At 37.5% G+C, this 25,290-nt stretch overlaps 1 protein-coding gene across 1 annotated transcript; it reads left to right on the top strand.

Moving 5' to 3' along the window:
• Nucleotides 1–9,540: 9,540 nt before the first annotated feature.
• Nucleotides 9,541–25,193, top strand: LOC100261127 (CRC domain-containing protein TSO1). Its single transcript, XM_002282457.5, has 12 exons — nucleotides 9,541–9,822; nucleotides 10,615–10,769; nucleotides 10,913–11,471; nucleotides 11,587–11,736; nucleotides 20,513–21,156; nucleotides 21,313–21,387; nucleotides 21,463–21,646; nucleotides 21,731–21,826; nucleotides 21,969–22,035; nucleotides 23,507–23,675; nucleotides 23,789–24,730; nucleotides 24,815–25,193. The coding sequence occupies exons 1-11, from the start codon at nucleotides 9,670–9,672 to the stop codon at nucleotides 24,540–24,542; spliced, it is 3,006 nt and encodes a 1,001-aa protein (XP_002282493.2). The 5' UTR covers nucleotides 9,541–9,669; the 3' UTR covers nucleotides 24,543–24,730; nucleotides 24,815–25,193.
• The last annotated feature ends 97 nt before the right edge of the window (nucleotides 25,194–25,290 follow it).

Raw genomic sequence — 25,290 nt, 5'->3', positions numbered from 1 at the left:
TTGCAGGGATATCACTATTATCAGGGAAGAATACAGAGTACAACTTGGCGGCTACAATATTCTCTATATATATATAGCACGGCAACCCTACCATACTAAAAAACCCTAATTGCAAAAGATGGTTCCACAATGGGCTAAACGGGCCCAACAGGCCTCAATAAATCTCCCATTAAAAAGGTCATGCAATATTATTCGGGTCGGGTCGTCAAACCGGATCAAACAAAACTAGGCTCCACAAAGCCCAACAAATCTCCCACTTGGAGACTAGTCCAATCACCAACATCAAACCGCTATCCTCCAAGAAACGATCCCTCATCCCTACAACTCATCCTCCTGTCCTCAAGCTAGAAGACCAATTGAAGCTGCGCACAGCTTCAACTTCTCAATAGTGACACCCTTAGTCAACATGTCTGCAGGGTTCTTAGATCCACAAATCTTCTCAAGTATTACCAGTTTATCCTCAACAAGATAACGAATAAAGTGGTATTTTGTTTGTATATGTTTCGACTTTGAATGAAAAGCCGAATTTTGGCAAGAAAAATTGCACTCTGACTGTCACTGTGTAGAATGCCCATCTCCTGCTTCTTACCCAATTCATCTAAGAAACCATGTAGCCAAATCATCTCCTTTCCAGCTTCAGTTGCTGCAACATACTCAGCTTCTGTAGTAGATAAAGTAACAATCTTCTGTAGATTTGAAGTCCATGATATAGCTGTACCACCTAGAGTAAAAACAAACCCAGTAGTACTCTTTCTACTATCAATATCACCAGCAAAATCAGCATCTACATAACCCTGCAGTTTCAAACTTGCACCTGTGAAGCAAAGACATGTATCTAATGAACCCTTCAGATATCTTAAAATCCACTTGACTGCCTCCCAATGCTGCTTTCTAGGCCTACTCATGAATCTGCTCACAACTCCCACTGCATGTGCAATGTCTGGTCTTGTACACACCATAGCATACATCAAGCTGCCAATAGCTGAGGCATAGGGCACCTTGCTCATATGGTCCCTTTCTTCTTCTGTCTTTGGTGACTGTTCTTTGCTTAGTTTGAAATGACTACCCAAGGGTGTGCTCACTGGTTTAGCTTCATTCATGTTGAACCTGCTGAGAACTTTCTTCACATACTCTGACTGTGAAAGCTTCAATGTACCATTAGCCTTATCTCTAATGATTCTCATACCAAGGATTTTCTTTGCAGCTCCCAAATCCTTCATTGCAAACTGTTTGGACAATTGCTTCTTCAGATTATTAATCTTCTCAATGTCAGACCCTACAATAAGCATATCATCCACATACAACAGTAATATGATGTAAGAGTTGTCAAAGGACTTAACATAACAACAATGATCAGCTTCACATCTCTTGAACCCAATTCTATGCATAAAATTGTCAAACTTCTTGTACCACTGTCTAGGAGCTTGTTTAAGGCCATACAAGTTCTTTCTCAGTTTGCAGACTAGATTCTCTTGTCCCTGAACAATGAACCCTTCTGGCTGAATCATGTAAAGGTCTTCCTCCAAGTCACCATGAAGGAATGCTGTCTTCACATCTAACTGCTCAAGATGTAAGTTTTCTGCGGCCACCATTCCAAGTACAAGTCTAATTGTTGACATCTTCACAACTGGAGAAAATATCTCTGTGTAGTCAATGCCCTCCTTCTGCTGGAACCCTTTAACAACTAATCTGGCCTTGTAACGTTTGCTACCATCATGCTCATTCTTTATTCTGTATACCCACTTGTTGTGCAAAGCCTTCTTTCCTACTGGCAATTCAGTCAGTTCCCATGTCTGATTCCCCAATAGGGAATCCATCTCATCCTTCATGGCTAACTCCCACTTGCTTGAATTCTCATCTTGCAAGGCTTCATCATAACACTCTGGCTCACCACCATCAGTCAACAGGAGATAATTTAAAACAGGTGAATAACGTTGCGGAGGTCTAGTGTTTCTAGAAGATCTGCGAACTTCAACTACAGGTGTACTCAGATCTACCTGTGAATTTACATTCTCCTTATCTTCTTCACCCCCTTTTTGGACAGTACTTTCAGTCAATTCATCTAAGTTGACAAACTTAGATTTCTTTTGATCTATCTCTGTAACATCTGACGTTACAGTTGACCTATCCTTGTACATAACCTGTTCATTAAATATCACATTTCTACTTCTGATGATTTTCCTGTTTTGTTCATCCCAAAACCTATAGCCAAATTTCTCATCACCATAGCCAATGAAAAAACATATTTTTGACTTTGCATCAAGTTTACTACGAGCATCAGAATCAATATGAACATAAGAAACACAACCAAAAACTTTTAAATGTGAAAACTTCACCTCTTTACCGCTCCAAACCTCCTCAGGAAGTCTGAACTCCATGGGAACTGATGGTCCTCGGTTTATCAGGTAAGCAACAGTGCTAACAGCATCAGCCCAAAAAGTTTTTGGTAGTCCAGCATGCAACCTCATACTTCTAGCACGCTCATTGAGAGTTCTGTTCATGCGCTCAGCCACACCATTCTGCTGTGGTGTCCCAGGAATGGTCTTCTCCATCCTAATTCCCTGTGCAGCACAATACTCACTGAATCCTCCATCTATGTACTCTCCTCCATTATCTGACCTCAAACATTTTACTTTCAAACCTATTTCTGTCTCAACCATGGCCTTCCACTTCTTAAAAGTTACAAATACATCAGATTTATTTTTCAGAAAATAAACCCATACCTTTCTACTTGAGTCATCAATAAAGGTGATGTAGTACCTTGAACCTCCTAGGGATGCAACCGGAGAAGGCCCCCACAAATCAGTGTGTACTAGTTCCAATTTTTCAGCCTTCGGTGTCCTGCCAATTTTCAAGAAGCTCACCTTTTTTTGCTTTCCTAAGATGCAACTTTCACACATGTCAAAATCAATGGACTTCAATTCTGGTAGTTTTCCTTTTGATAGCAACATCTTCATCCCTTTCTCACTCATGTGACCAAGTCTGCGGTGCCATAGGCTTGTATCAGTACTTGCATCAGCAACTGCAATTGTGTCTCTTGGACATGAGGTCATATACAGAGTGCCAGTCTTCTTTCCACGAGCCAATACCCTAGCTCCCTTTGTAACCTTCCAAGTACCACCAACAAATAGTATTGCATGTCCTTCATCATCAAGTTGTCCAACAGAAATCAGATTCCTCCTCAGGTCAGGAATATGTCGAACCTTCTCCAGTAACCAAACAGACCCATTGGGCAACGATATCCGGACATCTCCCAGACCCACAACATCCAAGGCTGAACCATCAGCCAAATATACCTTACCAAAATCACCTGCAACATAATTCTGTATGATTTCTCGGTGTGGAGTGGTATGAAACGAAGCTCCTGAATCCAAAACCCAATCATCAAGTGGACTGTCTACTGCAAGAAGTAATGCATCCTGTACCTCTTCTGTTACAGCATTAGCAGAATCATCTTCATTCTTCTTCTTAGGGCTTTTGCATTGCCTTTTAAAGTGACCTGTTTTCCCACAATTCCAGCATTGTACTTGTTGGCCTGATCTAGATTTGCTTCTGTTCCGATTAGAATTTCTGGAATTTGATCTACCTTGATTTGAATTTCTGTTATTACCTCTACCTCTTGTCTCAAGGTTTAGGGCAGAACCAGATCCTGAGGTTTCACCTGCATCTCTTCGGCGAATCTCCTCAGCCAGAATTAAATCTCGTATATCATTGTACTTGAGTTTTTCCTTTCCCGTAGAATTGCTTACTGCCATCCTCATTGCCTCCCAACTATTTGGCAAAGAAGCCAAGACGATCAGAGCATGAATCTCATCATCAAAATCAATTTCTACAGACGACAATTGATTTGTGATTGTATTAAATTCATTCAGATGTTGTGCTACTGATGCATTCTCTGCCATCTTCAAATTAAACAATTTCTTCATCAGATGCACCTTATTGTTTGCGGACGGCTTTTCATACATACCGGACAAAGCCTTCATCAGATCTGTTGTGGTCTTCTCCTTTACAACATTGTGTGCAACAGACCTAGACAGAGTTAACCTAATAACTCCTAGAACCTGTCTGTCAAGAAGCGCCCATTCCTCAGCCTTCATACTCTCAGGTTTTGTCCCCAAAAGAGGCAGATGTAATTTTCTCCCATAGAGATAATCTTCAATCTGCATCCTCCAATACGCAAAGTCTGTGCCATCAAACTTTTCTATTCCAGACGCCTTTCCTGCTTCCTCTGCCATTGCTCCCACTCAAACCTAACCCTAGGCTCTGATACCAGTTGTAGGGAATTAAACCGAATTCCCAACCCGTGAGAAACAAAAAATTAGAGGAAAAACACACGCCAAAGAAAAACAATCACACGCACAAGACAGTATTTACGTGGTTCGGCAATTTGCCTACGTCCACGGAGTTGCAGGGATATCACTATTATCAGGGAAGAATACAGAGTACAACTTGGCGGCTACAATATTCTCTATATATATATAGCACGGCAACCCTACCATACTAAAAAACCCTAATTGCAAAAGATGGTTCCACAATGGGCTAAACGGGCCCAACAGGCCTCAATAAATCTCCCATTAAAAAGGTCATGCAATATTATTCGGGTCGGGTCGTCAAACCGGATCAAACAAAACTAGGCTCCACAAAGCCCAACACAAGACAACATACTGAGTTGAAAGCACGTCTGGATGGTTTTGGGCACTTTCTACAGGACGAAATACTGAGTCACATTGAACAGGCATTGGAAATGTGAAGGAAATAGAAAAGATGTACTCAATTTAATTCTATACAAGAATTACATGCTTATATATTTGTCCTTGGGAAGAAACTGTTTCTACTTGCAATGTCCCGACAAACTCTATTTGTTTTTGCTCTAGTCTCATTCTCCCTAAAGATTCTTGCCATGCCAAAATCAGAAATTTTGGGGTTCATGTCACCATCCAGCAAGATATTTGTTTTAGCATTTAAAGTACTTTTGTTATGGAGGAAAAAAGGGGTACTTCTATTAGGGCCATCTATATATGAAAATCCAAAATGATGCTAGGCGATGACTAGCAAGAGATTTTCACTTTCTTACATTGCAGGATATGGCATTTAACTGTGCCAAAGAAGCTTACTATCATATTGGAGAACTTATCATTTTTCCTAAATGATCATAAACCCTGACTGTCTTGTTCTATGACTCCTATCTGCAGAATTACACCCAATATGAAATTCTGTAAGGCTATTAGGTAATTTAAATAAGTGCTGATTTATTCTCTTTAAGCAACTCAAGGAGAAGCTGGTGGCACCAGTCTCATGGCCCGGTTATAGGTCTCATATACACTCCTAAAAGCTTAAACTAATGGGGTTAGAAGTAGTCTCACATATAAGATCCAACTAACGTTGGTAATCAGCTGATGTAGGACATTGAACTTTCGTACGTCTGATATCAAACTCCCTCCCTCAATTGTTGAAACCCATGTTAATGATCACAGGGCAAGCTAGGTCAAACCTTACTTTGATGCCAAATGATGCAATTTCGCATACACTCCAAAAGCTTAAGCAATGAGGAGTAGAGGTTATGACTCTTATGTGCAGAACTACATGCAATATAAATTTCAGTGAAACTATTAGGTAATTCAAATAAGTGTTAATTTATCCCTCTTTAAACAACCCAATGATAGGACAGTGGCATTGGCCTCATGGCCTAGTTGTAGGTCTCATATGCACTCCCCAAAAGTATAAACTAATGGGAGTTAGCTAGAGGTGGTCTCACATATAAGGTCCAACAAATATTGGTAATCAGTCGATGTAGGACATTGGACTTCCTATACGACCTATGTCACACTCCTCCACTCAATTGTTAAAGTCTATATCAATGAGTATGAGGCAAGTTATACAAAACCTTACTCAAATATTAAATGATGTAATACCACATACGCTCCTAAAAGACTAAGAAGTAGAGGTAATTCCTACATATAAAGTTGAAAAATACTAAGGAGTATAGGTAATCCTGCATATAACGCTCAACCAAAGTTAGCAATTAGTTGATGTGGGACGTTGGAATTCCATCCATCCTACATCATACTCTCCCACTCAATGGTTGAGTATGAGACAAGCAAGCTAGGCCCAATTTTATTCCAATATCAAATGATGTGAGACCACATTCCCATATAAGGTTCAACCAATGTGGGATATTGCAGTTTCATCCGTTCTACGTCACAAAGTATGACAAAGTAGATTTGCCCCTTGTTTATTTGTGATCCACAAAGTCCATGCAGGCATAAATATTTGCACTTAAATCGGGTTCAAATTGCAAAGAGGGCGCCACCCTGCAAAGGCCACGGGTTGTGACCATTTTAAAAAAGCTAGTTCATCTACAGTCAGTAAGCAATAAGGTTTGAAAACAATCTTGTGCATGAAAAGTCAAAATGCGAAGCTGCCGACAATTCCAATGCAGCAACCCATTTGAAATCAAAGAAAAAAATTATGAATCAAGATATTGAAATCTTGATGGCATATTGCCAAGAACATTATATTATAATAGTACACAGCTAGTGTATTTGTTTATGCCACCACATCATGTAAATGGAAAAATTCAAGACCAAGGCCTGGACAAATAGGCAAAATTTTACACAATGCCAAGGGAATGTTTGGAAGAATTAATTTAATAAGTTAACATAATTAATATTTTAATATTTTAATTTAAATAATTATATATATTAACATAATAAAATAATTTAATATTATACTTCAAAATAAAAGAAAATAATTTAACTTTTCTAAATTTTAAAAATATTTTCTCTTAATGGTTCATGTCTCTTCTTCCCCTCATTTCTCCATCATAACCCCATTACTTAATATCAATAAAGGTAAATATGGTACTTCAACAATTCGGAAAAAAAAAAAATTGTATGTAAGTTATCTTTAATAAATATAGTTATTTAAAACTAAAAATTAAATAATCAATAACTTGATTATAATACGAAAACTTAAAATCATCTTAAATCGTTAAGCATATTAATAATATTTTATATATAATTTAACCTTGAAGTTTAAAATCAAATATCGTAAATGGAGATTTTACTTTCAATTTAGGCTAAAAATTTGTTTTCAAATGGGTTTGTTAAAAATTGTATTCAAGAAATTATTATTTAATTTTCAAAAGATGATACATAAAATAACAAAAAAAAAAAAAGTGTTCTCATACACAAAATAGGAACTCAATTTTATAAAATATAATTTTCAAGCAATTATTTAAAAATAATTAATATTTCGTACTTTTTTTGTCAAATGTATTATATGTAATCATTCATATACTACATGTTAATGATATAGGTATTGTCTTTGACCATCTTAAATACTACTTTTGACTTGCATAAAATTTGAATTATTTTTAAAAAAAAATTATTTTATGATTATTTTAATGTGATTGCGTGAAACATGTTTCATTAAAAAAACAAATATAAAACAAAATCATCAAATCAAATCTTTTGCATGCTTGATTGACTACATAAACCTATTAAATATGTTGGCACATTATGAGAGAATATTAAATAAGTATAAAGTTGTTGAACATAATAATCTTCATGGTTGGTTGGTTTGATTGGTTTCCCACCTACTACATTTTTTAATTATATTATAGTATTATTAAATTGGGATTCATGTAAATCCAAAAGAATATTCAATTTCTATTATTATAGACTGAGTAATTTGCCAAACAAAAATAGCATGGTGCATTATTTTGTCCATGCTTTTAACAAGCCTTATCAATATTTTAAGTATTAGGGCCTATCATGTTCAGTAGGTTGTGTCCAAAAAAAATATATGTATATATGTATACAATTTTTCAAAGCTTTAATGTTAAAATACATGAATTTTCAAAGTTTAGTAGTGTATTTTGTGAACCTAAATTCAACCCTCTTGATGATATTTATTCTTTTTTATCCAATTTGATTCATGTAAATCTATACATATTAAAATTTTAAAATAGTAGTAAGAGAATTAAACTTTCGATGTTTAATAAATTAAGTGGGTGTTTGGTAAATTAATTTTTATAACTTAAAATGACTCAATAACTTAAGTCATTAAATATGTTTAATAAAATAATTTAATAATACAACTTAAAATTAAAAATAATTTCAAATAACAAGTAAAAACAATTTTTATTATTCTTAAATCCAACTTTTTATTTTACCTTTTACCTCTATTTACCTTACTTACCTTCACGATTTTTTTTGTTATTTTACAATCTTCATTGTTACTTGATCTTCTTTACCCTAATTATAATTTATAAGGATAAATATATTTATTTGATGATTTATAATAAATTTTAAATTAATTTTATAAAATAACTTTAATATTTAAAGTCAAAATTAAATAATAAGTTTTAAATTAACAAATTAAATATAATTTAATTTAAAGTGAACTTAAGTTATTAATATAATAAGTATTAAGTTTTACTAAACACCTCTTAAATTTTATAACTTAACTTATATCAATCTCAAAAAAAATTTTGTAAACATAATTCTAAATTTAAGTAAGAATAAGTTAATTATTATAACTTACGACTTAAAATAGTTTTTAAGTATTACAACTTAGTAGTTGATGGAGGCATTAAGTACCCTTTGGGTATAACAAAAGGCTACAGTTATGCATAGGAAGTCTCAATTAATGGGATATTGGGAATGTAGAAAAGTTAATACTCGACTTGTTGAATTGAAATTGTGCCTCTTCCGATCGTCATAGTTAAACTTCTTATTAACCCTACTCTATTAGATTAGTCATAGTTAATTCAATAAAATAGAGAGTTGAAAGACTTAGATTTCCATATATGTAGAAAGAACACAATCTTTTTAGATATTAAGTTATTTTAATAAATATATATTTAATTTATTTAAAAACATAATTAAGTATTAAATCACTATAAATTATTAAGTTAATTTACTAAACACCTCTTAATGATTAAAAAAACTTTTCTTATAAAGATGAGATAGTAAAAAAAAAATTTAAAAACCAGTTAAAAAAATTAATACTTGGTTGAATATAATTTTTTATTTTTAGAAATAAAAAATTAGTTATTTATCTCTTTAAAATATTATTTTTAAAATTGAAATAGTAAAATTTTTTAATACCTCAATTTTTTTAAATAATTTTTAAAATACATAAGATTTCATGAGTTTTAGATAGAAGGTAATATCATCTTTTTTTAAAAAAAAAATTAAAAAAAATAAGAAAACGTATTCAAACAATATCATAAAAAATCACTTGAAATAAATTTTGGATTAGTATATATAAAATTTATTTCAAAAATCTCTTTTTTGTTATACAATATTATCAAAAGCATTATTCAGATCATTTTTATTTTTAAATATTAGTTGACTATTTATAAAAATATTTCATACTAACGAACTGAAGATAGAGTCGGACTTTAGCTGGGCTAAAGAACCATACAGGCAGGAGTTAGATGGGCCAGGCCCAGACCAAATGGTGACAAGGCCAGTGTTCCCGCTCGCTTTTGAAACGCCCGCTCTCTCACACTATCTCCCTTGCATTTTTATTTTTATTTTTTTTCCTTTTCTCAGGAAAAAATGTGAGACATTTTTGTCATCTGTTTCAGGAGATCAAGAAAGAGAGGAGGGAGATAGAGGCTTTTAGGGATTAGGGTTAGGGTTAGGGTTTGATACTACTATGGATTCTCCTGAAACTGCTAAGACCACCACCTCCACAACCAAATCCTCTTCACAATCTCCCCCACTTCAAGTCACTACATTTCCTCCAATTCCCCCTCCTGAAACTGCTGCAACCACCGCCACTTCTTCATCAAAATCTCCTCCAGTTCAAGTAATCACCTTTCTCCTTATATGTATCTGTATTCTTCTACATTTCATTTCTTTGTATCATGCAATCAGTTCTTTGTTCGCTGTTTTAGTTCCAGTTGATCTAGATTGTCATTTCTTTTTCTTTTTCTTTTTATTTATTTTCCTTGTGGGTGATGGTCACTTTAAGCAGTTTTTTGTTTTTAGTTTGTTGTATATGTGGTGAAGGTTTGGTGCCCATTGAGGTTAGGGTTTAATGCTTCATTTCTGGGTCGAATTCTGGTGTTGGATTTAAAGTGGGTGTAGAGGGTTTTGGTCCGGTTTTAAGGCGGGCGTGTGGTTTTTCTGAGTGATTGGTGTGTATCGTTAAATGGGCGATTCTGCAATTATTGCCACTTAGCATTTGATGTGTGAAGTGTGAACTTTGTTATTAGGTTTATTGCGGTTTTAAGGCTGCCATTGTTTTGCATTTTCTACTCAACCGAAAATACAAAGTTTCTTTAGATGTTCTCTCTCACTCAGAATGATGATATCCGAAGGGATGCTGAGATTTCATCGAATGATCTGAAGAGATTACTTTAGGCTATCATTTTCCTGGGAGAATTATATGTCAGCATCATGTGGCTAATCACTTAGATACTAACACATAGTGGTGCCACAGGAAGTCTTTAATGCTTACAATACATTGTGATTTTCTAACTGGAGATTTCATTTTATGATTCTAAACATCATGTTTGGTAGGCAACCCTTCAAAACTATCACTTTGTCCCCTCTTCGAAGTTCGGATTTCTTATTTCTTATTTCCTTTTGATTTCAGGACTCCCCTTTCTCTACATACGTTAGCAACCTGTCTCCTATAAAACCTGTCAAGGCTGCACACGTTGCACAAGAATTCCCAGGACTTTGTTCTCCTCCTCTTGTGTTTACATCACCACGGATAAATCCGCATCACGAAACAAGTTTTCTAAAAAGGTTTGGCATATTTTAGTTTCACTATGAACTTATTTCTTTCAGATTGAAGTACTGGGATTCAGACTTTAGAATTGCTTTCAGATTGAAGTACATGGATTGGGACTTTGGAATTGACTATCTGAAAACTTATCATTCTTTCTTAGGACGCAATGCCATCATGTACAGTTTTCAACAGACAATGGGAGAGGCAAGAAAGTGGCCGCTGTTTCAAATATTTCTGATAATGCAAATGCCCAATTGAACACTGGGTTGGTAGCTAAAGTTGAGAAGGAATGTGATATTAAGGACTCTGTGCAAGACCAACCCTGCAGCTCCTCTGGGTGTGTTGATGAATACTTGGCTGATACCATGGAGGCAGACTCTGCAATTTCTGCACATTCAGCTGGTTCTTGTTTGAATCAATCTAATGATGCACTTCAATCATTACAAAGTGGTTTTACAGACTCAAACAATACCACCGCAAGATTTTTTGACAAAAAAAATATCAGTGTAGATAAAAAGAGGGAACTGGATGCATCTCCAGCTTTGTTAGAGCAAGCTGAAGATGAACTTCAAGGAAAGTCAGCATTCAATGTTAAGCCAGTGCCAACTGATGGAAAGCAAAGAGGTGGTGAAAGGACATCTACAGAAGTCCTAAATGTAGAATCTAATTTGTCTGTGGACTATGCTTCTGAACAGTTATATGAAAGTTCAGTGGCTCAGGTAACTGCTGATTCTTGCCTTATATCAAATTAGGAGCATAAAATTATAAATCTTGACAGAGAAGTTTCTGTTTGTTAAACTCTGTTATAATATATCACAAGATGTTAAATTGCAGACTGCAGGAGGCAATCAGGATGAACTGGATTGCACTCCCCATTTGATGCCCGAAGCATTGCAGATTGTACGGATGGATGAAAATTGTGCTCAGCAAGCAGGAGAAATCTCAAATGGGCCTGTTGAGAACACAGTGCTGCATGATCCTGAGGTGCAAACTATTACATCTTTAATTTTTATACTAAGTTATATATTATCTAGGGTTGCATGAATGCAGAGATTGAACATGGATACAAAACAATGTGGATGTAAAAGACAAACACTAGATGAGTACATCATTATAAGCTTTGTAGCATTGGCTTAATTTGAAAGATGGCTAGGCCCTTCACTTTATGATATCATTCTAAATATTTTTATCATATTGGTGTTTTAACATGTATTTTATATTTTGGATGTATAGCCATTCACATACTTTGAATTAGTTTCTCTAACTAGCACTCTTCCTCGTTAGATATATGCTTTCCATCTTTATGGACTTTATATTACTATGATATGTTCTATGAACAAGAATGGAGTCTTGCTTCTTCCGCATTGATTCCAAATCCTTTGAGGTGAGGATTGTCTGGTCAAAGGGTAGGGGTGAGGTGCAGATAGTGGAGAAAGGTAAAGGCTTCCGAAGATGGATCAAGGCAAGTAGAGGGGTAGTGGTGTGGTTTCTGAAGTCGATTGAAGCATGCTGCAAGTGGAGAGGGAAGAAACTATTCAAGGGAGACGTGAATGATCGAGGTAGGAGGTTTAGAATAGAAATGCACCAAAATGATGTTGGACGTTACCTCTTGTTTTCAGTCCTTTCAGAAGATGATAGGAGATATTTCATTATTATACTAGAGGGATTTGACCTCTTGGGTTGGGACTTATTCAGAAGCAAGCTGAAGGAGTTAGCCAAAGTTGGTGATGGCTCTAAGCATGGAGCAGAGGACTCTGGCACCTATGGTGGAGGGAATGAAACTTCTCTTGTAAGACCCGGTTTAAGCTATGTAGATGCATTCAAGAGGAAGGCTAAAGGAAGAAGTGAGGAAGTTTGGGTTGAAGTAGGGAACGAGGCTTAGACTTCCAAATTGAAAGATCTCAGACGATGTTTGGTGGGAAGATGGAATGCCGAGAATGAGGCAGCTCCCGACTTAAGGGTGGTGGAGATTTGGGCAAACACCCATTGGAGTTTTAGTGGTCAAGTGAGTGTAGCTTCCTTAAGTGATTCCTTGTTTCTTTTTGAATTTTCTAAAGTGGGAGATGCTCAAAAAGTGTTGGAGGAGGGGAGCCGATGCCTCAATGGTGTCCGATTATCTTTAGACTGGTGGGCTCCAACTATGGGGTGCTCTAGGAGGGAATTCCAGAGGGATGTATCTTGGGTGAGAATCCCAGGGTTGCCGCTTCAGTTCTGGAGTATGGAGTTCTTTAAAAGGGTGGGGGATTCTTGTGGGGGATTTGTAGATATGGATGAGGAGACCAAAAAATCTATTTACAGGAAGGGGGTTAGAATCCTTGTTAAGAACAATGGAAAGGAGGTGCCTGGAAGTTTAGAGGTAATAGCGGGGTTTGCTTCGTTCTCTATCCCGTTATGGTGGGAGGACTCGGTGTGGTTCTCGTCTCTTCAGGTGGCGAATAGTTTAAAGATTCAAAGGGAAGGTGAACCAGAGAGCAGGGCCTCCCTTCAGTAGGAGGAAGGGGGGTGTGAGTCACGCAAGATGATGCGCGTGAAAGGGATGTGCTATGGAGAAGGAAACTCTGATGCAGTCGTAGGTGATGGAGTCTCTAGATAGGGGCTCCGGATTCCCGAGGAAAAGGCTAGGATAGTAGGTTGTGAAGACCTTGTTTCTATGCAAGAGGGTGCTGGGTTGGTAGATGAGACGAGTGACACGACAGGGAGTGGGTCGGCTGCAGTAGACAGGAGAGACAGAAAGCTGATTTTTGGCGGTGGAAGGAGATCTGTGGATGGGTTGGGCGAGGAAATCTCTAAGTGGGCCAAGCTGGGAGGGCCATCTGGCAGTGGGAAGCCCAGTCTCCATCGGGCCAAGCTTCCTTTTAAAAGACCGGGCTTGGGCTTATATAAGAAGAAAGGGAAATGGGTTGTGATTGTCAGGCCTAATAACTTAAAAGGGCTTAAAAAGGGGCTAGCCCAAGAATCAATCCAAGATTCAATCCTAGGGCTCCTTGCCTCTAAGTCAGGGGAGCTCAAGACGAAGCTTCAGAGGCCTAGCTTTGTTGGGGAGAGTTTAGAGAAGAAGGCGACCCGCTGGACCAAGGCAGCAGGGAGTTGCCTCTGAAAAGTCATTCGCCAGGTATGTTCCCTAGATCGACTACCTTTGGAGGGGTGTTTGGGGAGTTTTCTGGCTTTTTTTCTCCTTCTACTTCGGGAATGGGGGACTCTGTGGAGTATCCGTTGGCATGGCAGTTTGAGGTGACGTGTGACAATCCTTTGGAGGCTGAGGTGCCGTTAAGGGTGATCCTCAAGGATGGTCGTTCCTTCACCCTGCCAGAAAGGGTAACCCCTAAGTCTCGGGGTAAAGAGCTTCAGACGCCACCTCTTCACATAACTGTAGCAGGAGAAGGGGAAAATATCAAATCCCCTTGGGTAAAGAAGAAATTTCTGGGATTTTGTAAGACGGTGGGGGTCTCGATTGAAGGCTTTGAAGATGACATTTTGAGAATCCTTAAGGAGATTGATAATAGAAGGGGTGTTATCAGGAAGCCTAATGATAGCAAGAGAGGAACATTGTCAGCTTCAAGGGAGAAAAAGGAGCTGAAGAAGCTGGTCAGTACTATTAACTATGATGGGCTGGCTGGAAGAGAGGCAGAGGAAGGGGAGTTGGGAAGGCAAATTACTGTGGTTCCTTATGAAGCTTAAAATAATGTCCTGGAACATTAGAGGGTTGTATGACCCTAATAAAAGAATGGTTATTAAGTCGATGGTGAGAAAACACAAACTATATTTGGTGTGTTTTCAAGAGACAAAAATGAAGGAGATGTCTGATAGAATTGTAAGAAGCTTGGGGATTGGTAGAAATTTGGGTTGGGTTTCCTTAGATGCAAGGGGCTCGGCAGGTGGGGTGCTAGTGATATGGGATAAGAGAGTCTTGGAAGGGTTGGAGGCTGAAGTGGGCTCTTTTTCTATTTCTTGCAGTTTTAAAAACTACGAGGAGGGTTTTGTGGGTCTTCTCTGGTTTATATGGACCGTGTAATGGTAAGGAGAGGAGGGAGCTATGGGAGGAGCTAGCCGCTACAAGGGGCTTTGGGGTGATCCGTGGTGTATAGCAGAGGATTTCAATGTAGTGAGGTTCCCAGTTGAAAAGAGTAATGGCAGACAGATGTCAACCATGATGAGGGATTTTTCAGGCTTTATAGAGGAGTTTGAATTAGTTGATCCTCCCCTGGGAGGTGGAACTTTCACTTGGAGTGGAGGGGAAGGAGGATCCCTAAAGGCTCGGTTAGATCGCTTTCTGTTTTCAGGAGATTGGGAGGAACAGATGTCGGGGGCAATGCAAGTTTTTCTTTCAAGACCTGTTTCTGACCACTGGCCGATCTTGTTAGACTGTGGAGGGATGAGAACAGGTAAAAGCCCGTTTAGGTTTGAAAATATGTGGCTAAGGGTGGAAGGTTTCATGGACAAGTTTAAAGATTGGTGGCAGTCCTACAGTTGTAGGGGGGAACCTAGCTTTGTGCTTGCAAAGAAGCTTCAGGCTTTGAAATATGATTTGAAGAGGTGGAATAAAGAGGCCCTTGGCAATGTGACAGTTAGGAAGGATGCTGCCTTGGAGGAGTTAAAATTTTGGGACAGTTTAGAAAGGTGTGGTCCTCTTTTTAAGGAAGATAGGAATAGCCAGCGGATAGCTAGAGATGAATTCAGCCACTGTGCCATCCTTGAAGAAATTTCTTGGAGGCAGAAGTCAAGGGCTCTTTGGCTAAAGGAGGGAGATAGCAATACTAAGTTTTTTCACTGCATGACCAATTCAAGGAGGAGGGAAAATTTTATTAGCAGCCTGACAAATAAGGGTGTTCGGTTGAGTAAAGAGGAGGAGCTTAAAGGGATTGGGTCTTATTTTAAATCCTTGTTTGAGGAACCTCGGGTGAGAAGACCAGATGTGGAGTCAAGTCCATTTAAAACGCTTGTTGCTTTGGATAATGAGACTTTGGAGGGGCATTTTTCGGAAGAGGAGGTTTACAAAGCTATCTCAGAGTTGGGAGGAGATAAGGCTCCAGGGCTGGATGGTTTTACGTTAGCATTCTGGAAGTTTTGTTGGCCTATCGTTGGGGGGGAAGTGATGCAGGTCTTTGAGGAGTTCTATGTGAAGAATACTGTTTTTCGTAGCCATAATGCAACTTTTTTAGTGCTTATCCCGAAGAAAGAGGGAGCTAGTGATGTGCAGGATTTTAGACCCATCAGCCTATTAGGGAGTCTTTATAAAATTATTGTCAAAGTCTTAGCAAATAGGATGAAAAGAGTGATGGGAAAACTAGTCTCGTACAGTCAGAACGCTTTTATGGAAGGGAGGCAGATATTAGATGCGGTTTTGGTAGCTAATGAGGCGATAGACTCAAGGAAGCGAAGCGCCGGTGCAGGTTTAGTGTGCAAATTGGACATTGAAAAGGCTTATGATCACGTTAGTTGGAAGTTCCTTCTTTCAGTCTTGGAGAAAATGGGGTTTGGGCCCAAGTGGCGTAGTTGGATATTTTTCTGCATATCAACTGTGAGAATGACAGTTTTGGTGAATGGAACTTCCACAGAGTTTTTTTCAACATGTAGAGGCCTAAGGCAGGGAGACCCACTCTCACCTTATCTATTTGTGCTAATCATGGAAGCTTTTAGTAGCTTAATCTCAAAAGTTGAGGAGAAAGGTTTCATTAGAGGATTCAGGGTAATAGGGAGAAATGGAGAAGGGGCTTCGGTTTCCCATCTCTTGTTCGTCAACGACACTCATTTTTTTTGCGGGGATAATAGGAACCAGTTGGTTTTTGGAAGTGGGTTGTTATTTGTTTTGAAGTGGTTTCAGGCCTAAAAATAAATTTGAAAAAAAGTGAAATTATCCCAATTGGGGTAGTGGAGGATGTGGACAGAGCCGCTGCGGTTTTTGGGTGTAAAGTAGGGAATTTCCCTACTACTTATCTAGGCTTACCTCTTGGAGCCCCTCATAATTCTTGTAGAGTGTGGGATGTGGTAGAGGAAAGATTCAAGAGAAAATTGGCTACATGGAAAAAACAATACCTTTCTAAGGGAGGTCGTCTTACCCTCATCAAGAGCACTCTCTCAAATCTCCCCATCTATTTTATGTCACTTTTTGTAATCTCAAGGAAAGTGAGAATTAGATTGGAGAAAATTCAAAGGGAGTTCTTGTGGGGAGACGTGGAGGAGAGAAGAAGGATCCACTTGGTAAGATGGACGGCTATTTGCAAAGATAAGAGGTATGGGGGTTTGGGGTTAAGGCACTTGAAGGAATTTAATCATGTTTTGCTTGGAAAAAAGCTCTGGAGATTTTCTTTAGAAATGGAGAGTTTTTGGAGGAAAGTCATTGTGGTAAATTTGGAGAGGGGAAAGGGGGTTGGACCACTAGAGAGGTAAGGAAGTCCTATGGGATGAGCCTTTGGAAAGACATTAGAAAGGGATGGGAGGAGTTCTTCCTTAGAACTAGTATTCGTATTGGAAATGGTAGACGTACCAGATTTTGGTGGGACTATTGGGTTAGAGATTCTAAGCTGAAGGAGCTCTTTCCTTTGCTCTTCAGAATTGCAACCCATAATTCTACTGTAGTGGCTGATCTTTGGGGGAGACAAGGAGGTGGTGGCGGGGGATGGGAGGTGCACTTTAGAAGACCCTTTCATGATTGGGAATTGGAGGAGGTGAATCTTTTTCAATTTACATCTCTACAGTAAATGTCCAAAAATGGGAGGATTCTCTAATTTGGAAGATTGAGAGAAAAGGAAAGTTCAGTGTTAAATCTTATTATCAGTCTTTAAAAGTGGAGAACAGCCCCTTATTTTCAGCAAAGGAGGTATGGGGTTCGTGTGCCCCTTTAAGAACTCGTTTTTTTGCTTGGGAAGCTGTTTGGGGTAAAATTTCTACTGTTGATATGTTAATGAGGGAGGGGTTGGTCTATGGTTAATAGATGCAATCTTTGTAAAGAGAATGAGGAATCGGCGGATCATATTCTAATTCATTGCGGTAAGACAAGGGAGCTTTGGACTGTGGTGCTCTCTTCTTTTGGGGTGGTGTGAGTGTTCCCGAACTCAGTGAGAAATTTGCTTCTTGAATGGAAAATTAAGGGCCTAGAAAAAAAGAGGAGTGTAGTTTGGAAAATGGCGCCTATTTATTTGTTTTGGTATATTTGGGGAGAGCGGAATAGAAGAATGTTCCAAGAAGAAGAGAAGTCAGATACGAGCTTGAAGAATCTCTTCCTTCGGGCTCTTCTTGAATGGTCTCAACAGTTCATGGACGTGGACTATCTCTCTTTTATGAATATGTTGGGTGGTTGATTTTGTTGGTCATCTGTGGCATTTCTAGGTTTTTGTTTCTCCTTTGTTGCCTTGGGTGAGGCCTTCTTTGTATACTGCCGGTGTACTTAGGGAGCGCCCCCTGTTTTGGCGTGTTCTAATATGATTTCTTCTCTTGGTTTATCAAAAAAAAAAAAATTACTATGATCTGTTCTCACTCACTTGTATGTAGAAAGGTATGATAAAGCACTTTCTTTGAGAGATAATGTGATGCATTTTTTAGTGATAGTGTGTAGGAAGAACATCTACTATATGCATAAATGAAGCACATAATAAAATAGAGGGTGAAGGTCTTGTATGGATTGGCTTTTGAGAAGCCAAAAGCTCTTTTCAAGCTCAATTAGAGTTTTGTGGCTACGTGGGTGATTTTTTTTTTTTTTTTTTCAATGTGATTATGACTTAAAATAGATCTTAACATGCAGTCAGGAAAATATTACTTCTCCCTAGAAAATCTATTTTGACTTATGTAAGAAGCTATTCATGTTTAATACAACTTATACATATCATATCAATGTTACCGTTAGACAATGATGCCTTTGGTTTCGACCTCAACTTCTAGAATAGAAAGCCATCCCAAACAGGCCTGAAGAGTGGGATGAACATGTCAATATTGGTCCCATCTTTGACAATTGGCTGCTAATGAGCTTGCCTTTTGTTTTCTTGTTGCACCATTTAGTTTTCTTGCCTATTTCTCATATAAATGCTAGAACAGAGTGTTTTTGCATAGGAAAAGAAACAAGTTTAGAGGGCTCTCAGGGAATATATATAATCATTTAGAGGGTAATATATGGATTTAAGAAGTTCAATCCTTCAGGATGCATTAGACAGTAGAGAAGTGACAGAGAGGTTAAAATCTTGTTTAAAGAGAGATTCTGCAGCTCTTAGTCAAATTGTTTGTGTTTAAAATAGCTTGGATGAAATTATGGACAAATTTCTCCTTTCCTTTGATATTAGTTTTCAAGAAAGCATTCATGGAGTGTGTCTAAATAGCTAAACTAGAGTATAGTGAAAGAAATAGTGTTATGCATGTTAATTTGGTGTGCAACCATTCTTTCTGGAGGACCTACTGGATCATCTTTTATAGACAAAGACAAGTTGTGTTGGTCAGGAATAAAACAAGTTCTGGATAGAGCACGTACATTTTCTGTGCAACCATTCTTCCTCTATTTGGTTATGAGTGCAAACAGCATGCTTTGTTTGAAGTTACTGAGGGAGTCCGCACTTCAAATGGCAGTATCCCTTTTTTTTTCTCTTTTTTGATAGGCGAAGGTCAGTATTATTTTCTTACACAGTTTGTTAACAAAACACTAGTGGTTGATAACTTGATATATCCAAAATTTGGATGGTTCCCAATTGTCATGATCTTGGTAAAACATGGTCAATATCTTTTATTCCTAAGTGACTTCATTGTTCATTCTCAGGCCATATGGGAAATTTCGCTTATAACACGCTCAGAAACTTTAGTCTTATGCAACTTTATTTTTCATTCTTTTTGGCCATATGGGTGTGTTTCATTCATAAATATGGCTCTTACATGATGCCTATTTCTTTAAGAGACCTTCTTGATGGAAAGTAATGTCAGGCGTGGAGCATTAGAACCTTTGTGATGTGGATAATGATTCCTTTAAGATTCTATGATTAATATGGGAAAAAAGAAATGGGAAAGCTTTGAAAGGAAGGGAAAAGCCAATATTTTAGTGACAGCACGGAAAACGTGAACTCCTTTGTTTGATAGTATTCACTATACTTCATTTTGCCTTAACAAACCCATTAAGGCTTTGTTAATTTAGCAAGAGGTTACAGAGAAAATGGAAATTTTATTTCCTGTTAAAGTTTCCTATCGAGTTTCTGGGAAATAAATTGAGATAATGCTGGAAAATGAGGCCTAACTGTCCTGTTTTTGGATGGAATGTGCAACTTCAATGCTGCATGGAAAGCTGTCACATCAGAGGAAAGTTGCACCTGCACTCTCCACCCCTTGTACCAAAGGCTGCTTAAAAGCTTAGAAGGTTATTGGCTTTTCATCCGGAACACTGCTTATGGATTTATGAGTAAAAATATTGATAAGACGGTAATCGAGTAACAAAGTCTTAATAGGAATTTTTGAAATTTCAAACAATAAGACAAATATTGTTTTTAACATAACAAAGTATGTCCCAAGAGACTTAATGGATGCTCGACTATAGAAAGACAACTCCATCATGAACTGTTACTTCTCTGCATTTATTTTACAGTGATAAGTTTATCTAGACATGTGATCCTTGATTACAATGCCACTAAGGCCAAGTGGCTTTGTTTACTTGATAAATGACCAGAATCATTCTGGCCTTTTGAAATGATGCCATCAAAAGAAGCAAGCATTTGGATTTGTTTTCTGTTTTTTGGGTTATCAAATTCTTTTAGGATTTGCTGTTTGCTGTATAATAATTACAACATTGATGTAGGCCAGTCAGCAGACTCAGCACCAACGTGGCATGCTTAGACGGTGCCTTCAATTTGGAGAGGCTCAATTGAATATTATCACAAACAACCCTAGTTTTTCATATCCAACAAGTATTGCAGCCAATTCAAGATTACTTGCTACTCCTAGTGATTCAGAGCTTCCAGAATCCTCATGTGTGGATTTAACTACAACTTCCAGCAACAAGCAATTGGCTTACTCACAACCAGTAACTGCCATGCTTCCTCCTCAAAACAGTGGAAACTCGTCCCTAGCAGGTTCCAAGCCATCTGGTATTGGCCTGCACTTAAATAGCATTGTCAATGCTGTGCCCATGGGTTTCAGTTCTACTACAAGCCTGAAAGTAGAAGAGAAAGATTATTCGAGTGCATGGAGAATAAGTGACTCAATTCCGTCAAATGTAATAGAGAATTCAGCTGGTACTGAAGATAGGAGAAACGAAAATAAGGCTTCAATTGCAATGAGTTCTGCTACTTCTCAGTCTTCCCATGGTCTGGAACCATCAAAGGATCCTCTGCTGTTGAAGCCAATAGAGCTTCATGAGATTCCATGTGATAAGAGAAAGTTTAACTCAGAGCATATGGACAGTCTTGAGGAATTCAACCAACCAAGCCCAAAAAAGAGAAGGCAAGCTTAAGCTTCCATGTTATTTCTCACAATTTTGACTTTTCAGTGCTTCTCAATACTTGGTTTTCTTTCTTTCTTTCTTTTTTTATTTTTTTCTCAATACTTGTTTTTTCTTTCTTTCTTTTTTTTTTGGGGGGGGTATCTTTTTAACTCCAGAAAGAAGGCATCAAGCACCAATGATGGAGACGGTTGCAAACGTTGCAATTGTAAGAAGTCCAAATGCTTGAAACTGTAAGTGATGCCAGTCATAGTAGTAAACCCAATGCATATCATCTTTGTAAATTTATGTAAAGTAGTTCTCTCCAGGTATTGTGATTGTTTTGCTGCCGGAATCTATTGCGCTGAAGGTTGTGCTTGCGTAGGATGCTTCAACAGAGCTGAATATGATGATAGAGTTCTTGAGACACGGAAACAAATTGAATCTCGAAATCCTCTCGCATTTGCTCCAAAGATTGTCCCACCCGTCAATGGGTCTCCAATAAATAGTGGGGTATTGAACCTCTCAACTTTGATTCTATTCAAGGATTTATGTATATATGACATAGACTCTTCACAAGCTGGATTCACTGTACAGGAAGATGGAAGGTCAACACCATCATCAGCGAGGCACAAGAGAGGTTGCAATTGCAAGAAGTCAATGTGTTTGAAAAAATACTGCGAGTGCTATCAGGTTTCATATGTTGATACCACTGTATTTATGATATCATGCTCATCTCTTTTTTGGCCTTTACACTTATTCTAGCTTGGATTTGTTGCTTCTTCATAAAAGGCTAATGTTGGATGTTCTGGGATTTGTTGCTTTTTCTTAAAAGGCTAATGTTGGATGTTCTGCTGGATGCCGTTGTGAGGGTTGTAAAAATGTCTATGGCAGGAAGGAAGGTAAGTTGAGGACTCTACAACTTATTTCATTATGATTAATATGATAGTATTCCTAATATCAATGGGGTAATAAAAGGAAAAGAACAGAAAGATACCATTATGATGGAATGAGGTTGTTTTTGGGGCTTATATAATGAGCTTTAAATGCCTTGCTTGTTGAGACATGACTTCACTCTGAGTTTTGTTTTATCATTAATGTTTTTTTGCCCCTTGGTTGGGCAAGAGTCAAATGTTAGCTTTAGTTAATGGTTAAGGGAGGAAAATGGTGTTTATGCTCCTAGGAAGACTTTAGGCCCTGTTTGTTTATTTGTTGCTGCTGCTAATGTTATTATTGTGTGTTTGCATGTGTGTCTCAGTTTAGTCTTATTTTTACATATTTTGTAATACAAAAGACAAACTTTTAACTTTTATTTGAAATCCAAAGTCTCAATGACACTTCTGCATTGATTTCTATTCAGATTTCAATCAAATCTAGACTCGCACTTCAGATAGAAAACCAAACCCCACCTTAGATCCCATTTGACATACTAAGCACTCTAAAGTAAAAGAGTTTTGGGCCTTAAAAGCTTTTTTTAGTACAGTTGGAATAGGATGCTTTCACAGAACAAGTTGCAGGAAGAGGATTCAAAATTTATTATAATTATTATATATATATATATATTTATATATAGTATTTGACTTGAAGTTACAACCGCACCAAATAAGCCCATAATCAAGAGTGAGATCTCCACTTGATTTTACCACTATATTTGATAGCATCTTGTGTCATTATATATGTATTGTGTCAAAATAATTCTGATATAGCTAATTTAGAAACAGAGTAAAAAGAGCACCAACGATAGTCTTGTTTATACTAATTAAGCAACATCATTAATGCTTGATTGCTTGTTATGTTAGGTGGTGTTTGTGTTTTTAACTTTTTGCTGAAAGCTATTTGCTTTGAGGTTTCAAATTGTTTGTTTTTTCACTTTTTGTTGACTAGTTACTTATTTCTTAAATTTTTTGACCGAATGAATGCTAAAAGTAACATATTGGTTTTTTTTTTTTTTACTTTTTAATACTTAATAGAAATAAAATATTAAAAAAACAAACAACTTAATACCTAATACTATTAAGTACCATTTAGTTTTAAGTAATATTTAAAATTAAGTCAAAAAAACAAAAACACCTCTAGAATTTGTTGCTTAAATGACTGCTTTTGGAAATAACATTTTTCATGTAGTCCTCAACATTCATAACAAAGTTCGTTCATTTGTAACTAACCCAGTCATACGTTTAGGTCATGTTGCTATAATTATTGGCTAGTTTATCAAGTTTGGATTAAAAGGAACATTTCAACAATATAAAATTATCTGTATTGAGATTGAAAGTATCTACTTCCAATCAACTGAAATTTATGAAGCATCCTTACATACATGTACTCAATAATAAAGTTTGCCTAATCTTGATTGCATTTTTCCCCCTTTTCCAGAATATGGTGCATTCAAAGAAATGATGAGCAGAAGAGCCAATGATGATAGATTGGAAAGTTCTTTTGACAAGAAGCTGGAAATGGTTGCAGCAAGGAGTGACTTCTTACGCCCTGAGCTTTGTAATCCACATAACATGACACCCATGACGCCATCATTTCAGTGCTCAGAGTAGGACTTGTTTGTTTATTTTATTTCTTTTTTTTTTCTCTTTTTTTTTTTTGATACACCAGATTTTTAATCTTTATTCCTTTATTTTCTGAATGATATTTTTTCCTATCTAGCCATGGAAACGATGCAGCAAATTTTCAAATTCCTTCCAGAAGATATGCTCAATCACCAGAATCTGATTTTTCGATCTTATCGTCTTATGGAAAATCCCCAGTATCTCCAAAGAATTCAGATAGTCACAATATTCTCCCTGAACCAGGAAAAGAAATTTGGGATATGGCTTGTTATGAGCATGAATTTGAGTATGGTAATGCAGAAAAAGTAGATCAATTCACTCCAGGATGTGACAGACTTTCTGATGTGTGCCATTTCACTTCATTGCCAAGCTCTCTTCCAACAACAGCCATGAATCCTTCAGCTTCATCCAAAACAAGTGGATTGACAAATGTCTCAAGAGGCCAATTATGTCCTGGAAGTGACCATCTTGTGTCAGGTGGCTCCCTTCGTTGGCGTAGTTCACCAATTCCACCATCAACTCAGTTAGGTGAGACCAAAATTTTCCAGGGACTTGAATCTGACAATGAGCTTTATGACATACTGGAAGATGACACACCCACGATACTGAAAGATGCTTCTACTCCCACCAAGGCAGTAAAAGCAAGCTCCCCTAAGCAGAAACGGGTTTCTCCTCCAAAAATTCAATCGCATGAGCGTGGGTCATCCAGCTCCTTGGCAATCTTGAAAAGTGGCCGGAAGTTCATATTGCAGGCTGTTCCTTCTTTCCCACCTCTCACCCCATGCATTGATACCAAAAGCAGCTCCCATCAAAATTCAAGTGATCCTCAAGATAGTAGTAGCAATAAGTAACTGGAATACATGGAATTGGATGTGAGTCCTGTTCATGGATTTGTCCTGCCTGTTTAGAAAGACTGCCCTTTGAGCTTTATTATTGAAGTATATGCTTAATGTTGTTAGTTAACTGTCCTAGTTATGGATATGGGTGCTAAAATTGCCATTTGCAGAACTCTAAGTTGCGGATTGGAAGATTGTGTCAGGTTTGCATATTCTCATCATTTGTAACTCTTTTGATGTGTTTACTCAAATATACTGACTAATATCATTGCTTTTGTGGGAAGCAGGATTCCAAGTGACAACCATTTGCAAGGATTAATGGGCAAAGATGGAAAACGGAATTTAGTCAGACAGCTGCTGCTCCTCATTCATGTTCTCTTTTTCTTACTCTTTTTTTTCCGCATTTTTGAGCATTTCTTTCTTGTTCAATTGCATGTTTCTAGTGTTTAGTCAATTGGGATCTAGGGATTATTGGAGGTTGCCTCCTATTCGGTTGGGCAGAAATAAGCAACTAGTCAATGTCGAATGGAGCTTTTATGGAGGGGTGTTTGCTCCCGGTTTTATTCCAGTTGGGCTGTTTTCTTAGCCCCATTATTGTACCCAACTTTGCTGTGCTGTTGTGATTGCCAGCATTATCAATAAACAATGATGCAGTTGTTACTGAAATTTTCCTGGGATGATTTAACTTGTGTCATGTAGAAACAAACTTCTCCCATTTCAGTACATGAAACTTTGAACTTTGGTTTTGATTTTCTCGGAAACT

Source organism: Vitis vinifera, chromosome 4 (genome assembly GCF_030704535.1).
Source record: "Vitis vinifera cultivar Pinot Noir 40024 chromosome 4, ASM3070453v1".
In the NCBI taxonomy this organism is placed as follows: Eukaryota; Viridiplantae; Streptophyta; class Magnoliopsida; order Vitales; family Vitaceae; genus Vitis; species Vitis vinifera.
Note: the sequence above shows the minus strand (reverse complement) of the source record. Positions and strands in the feature narration are given on the sequence as shown.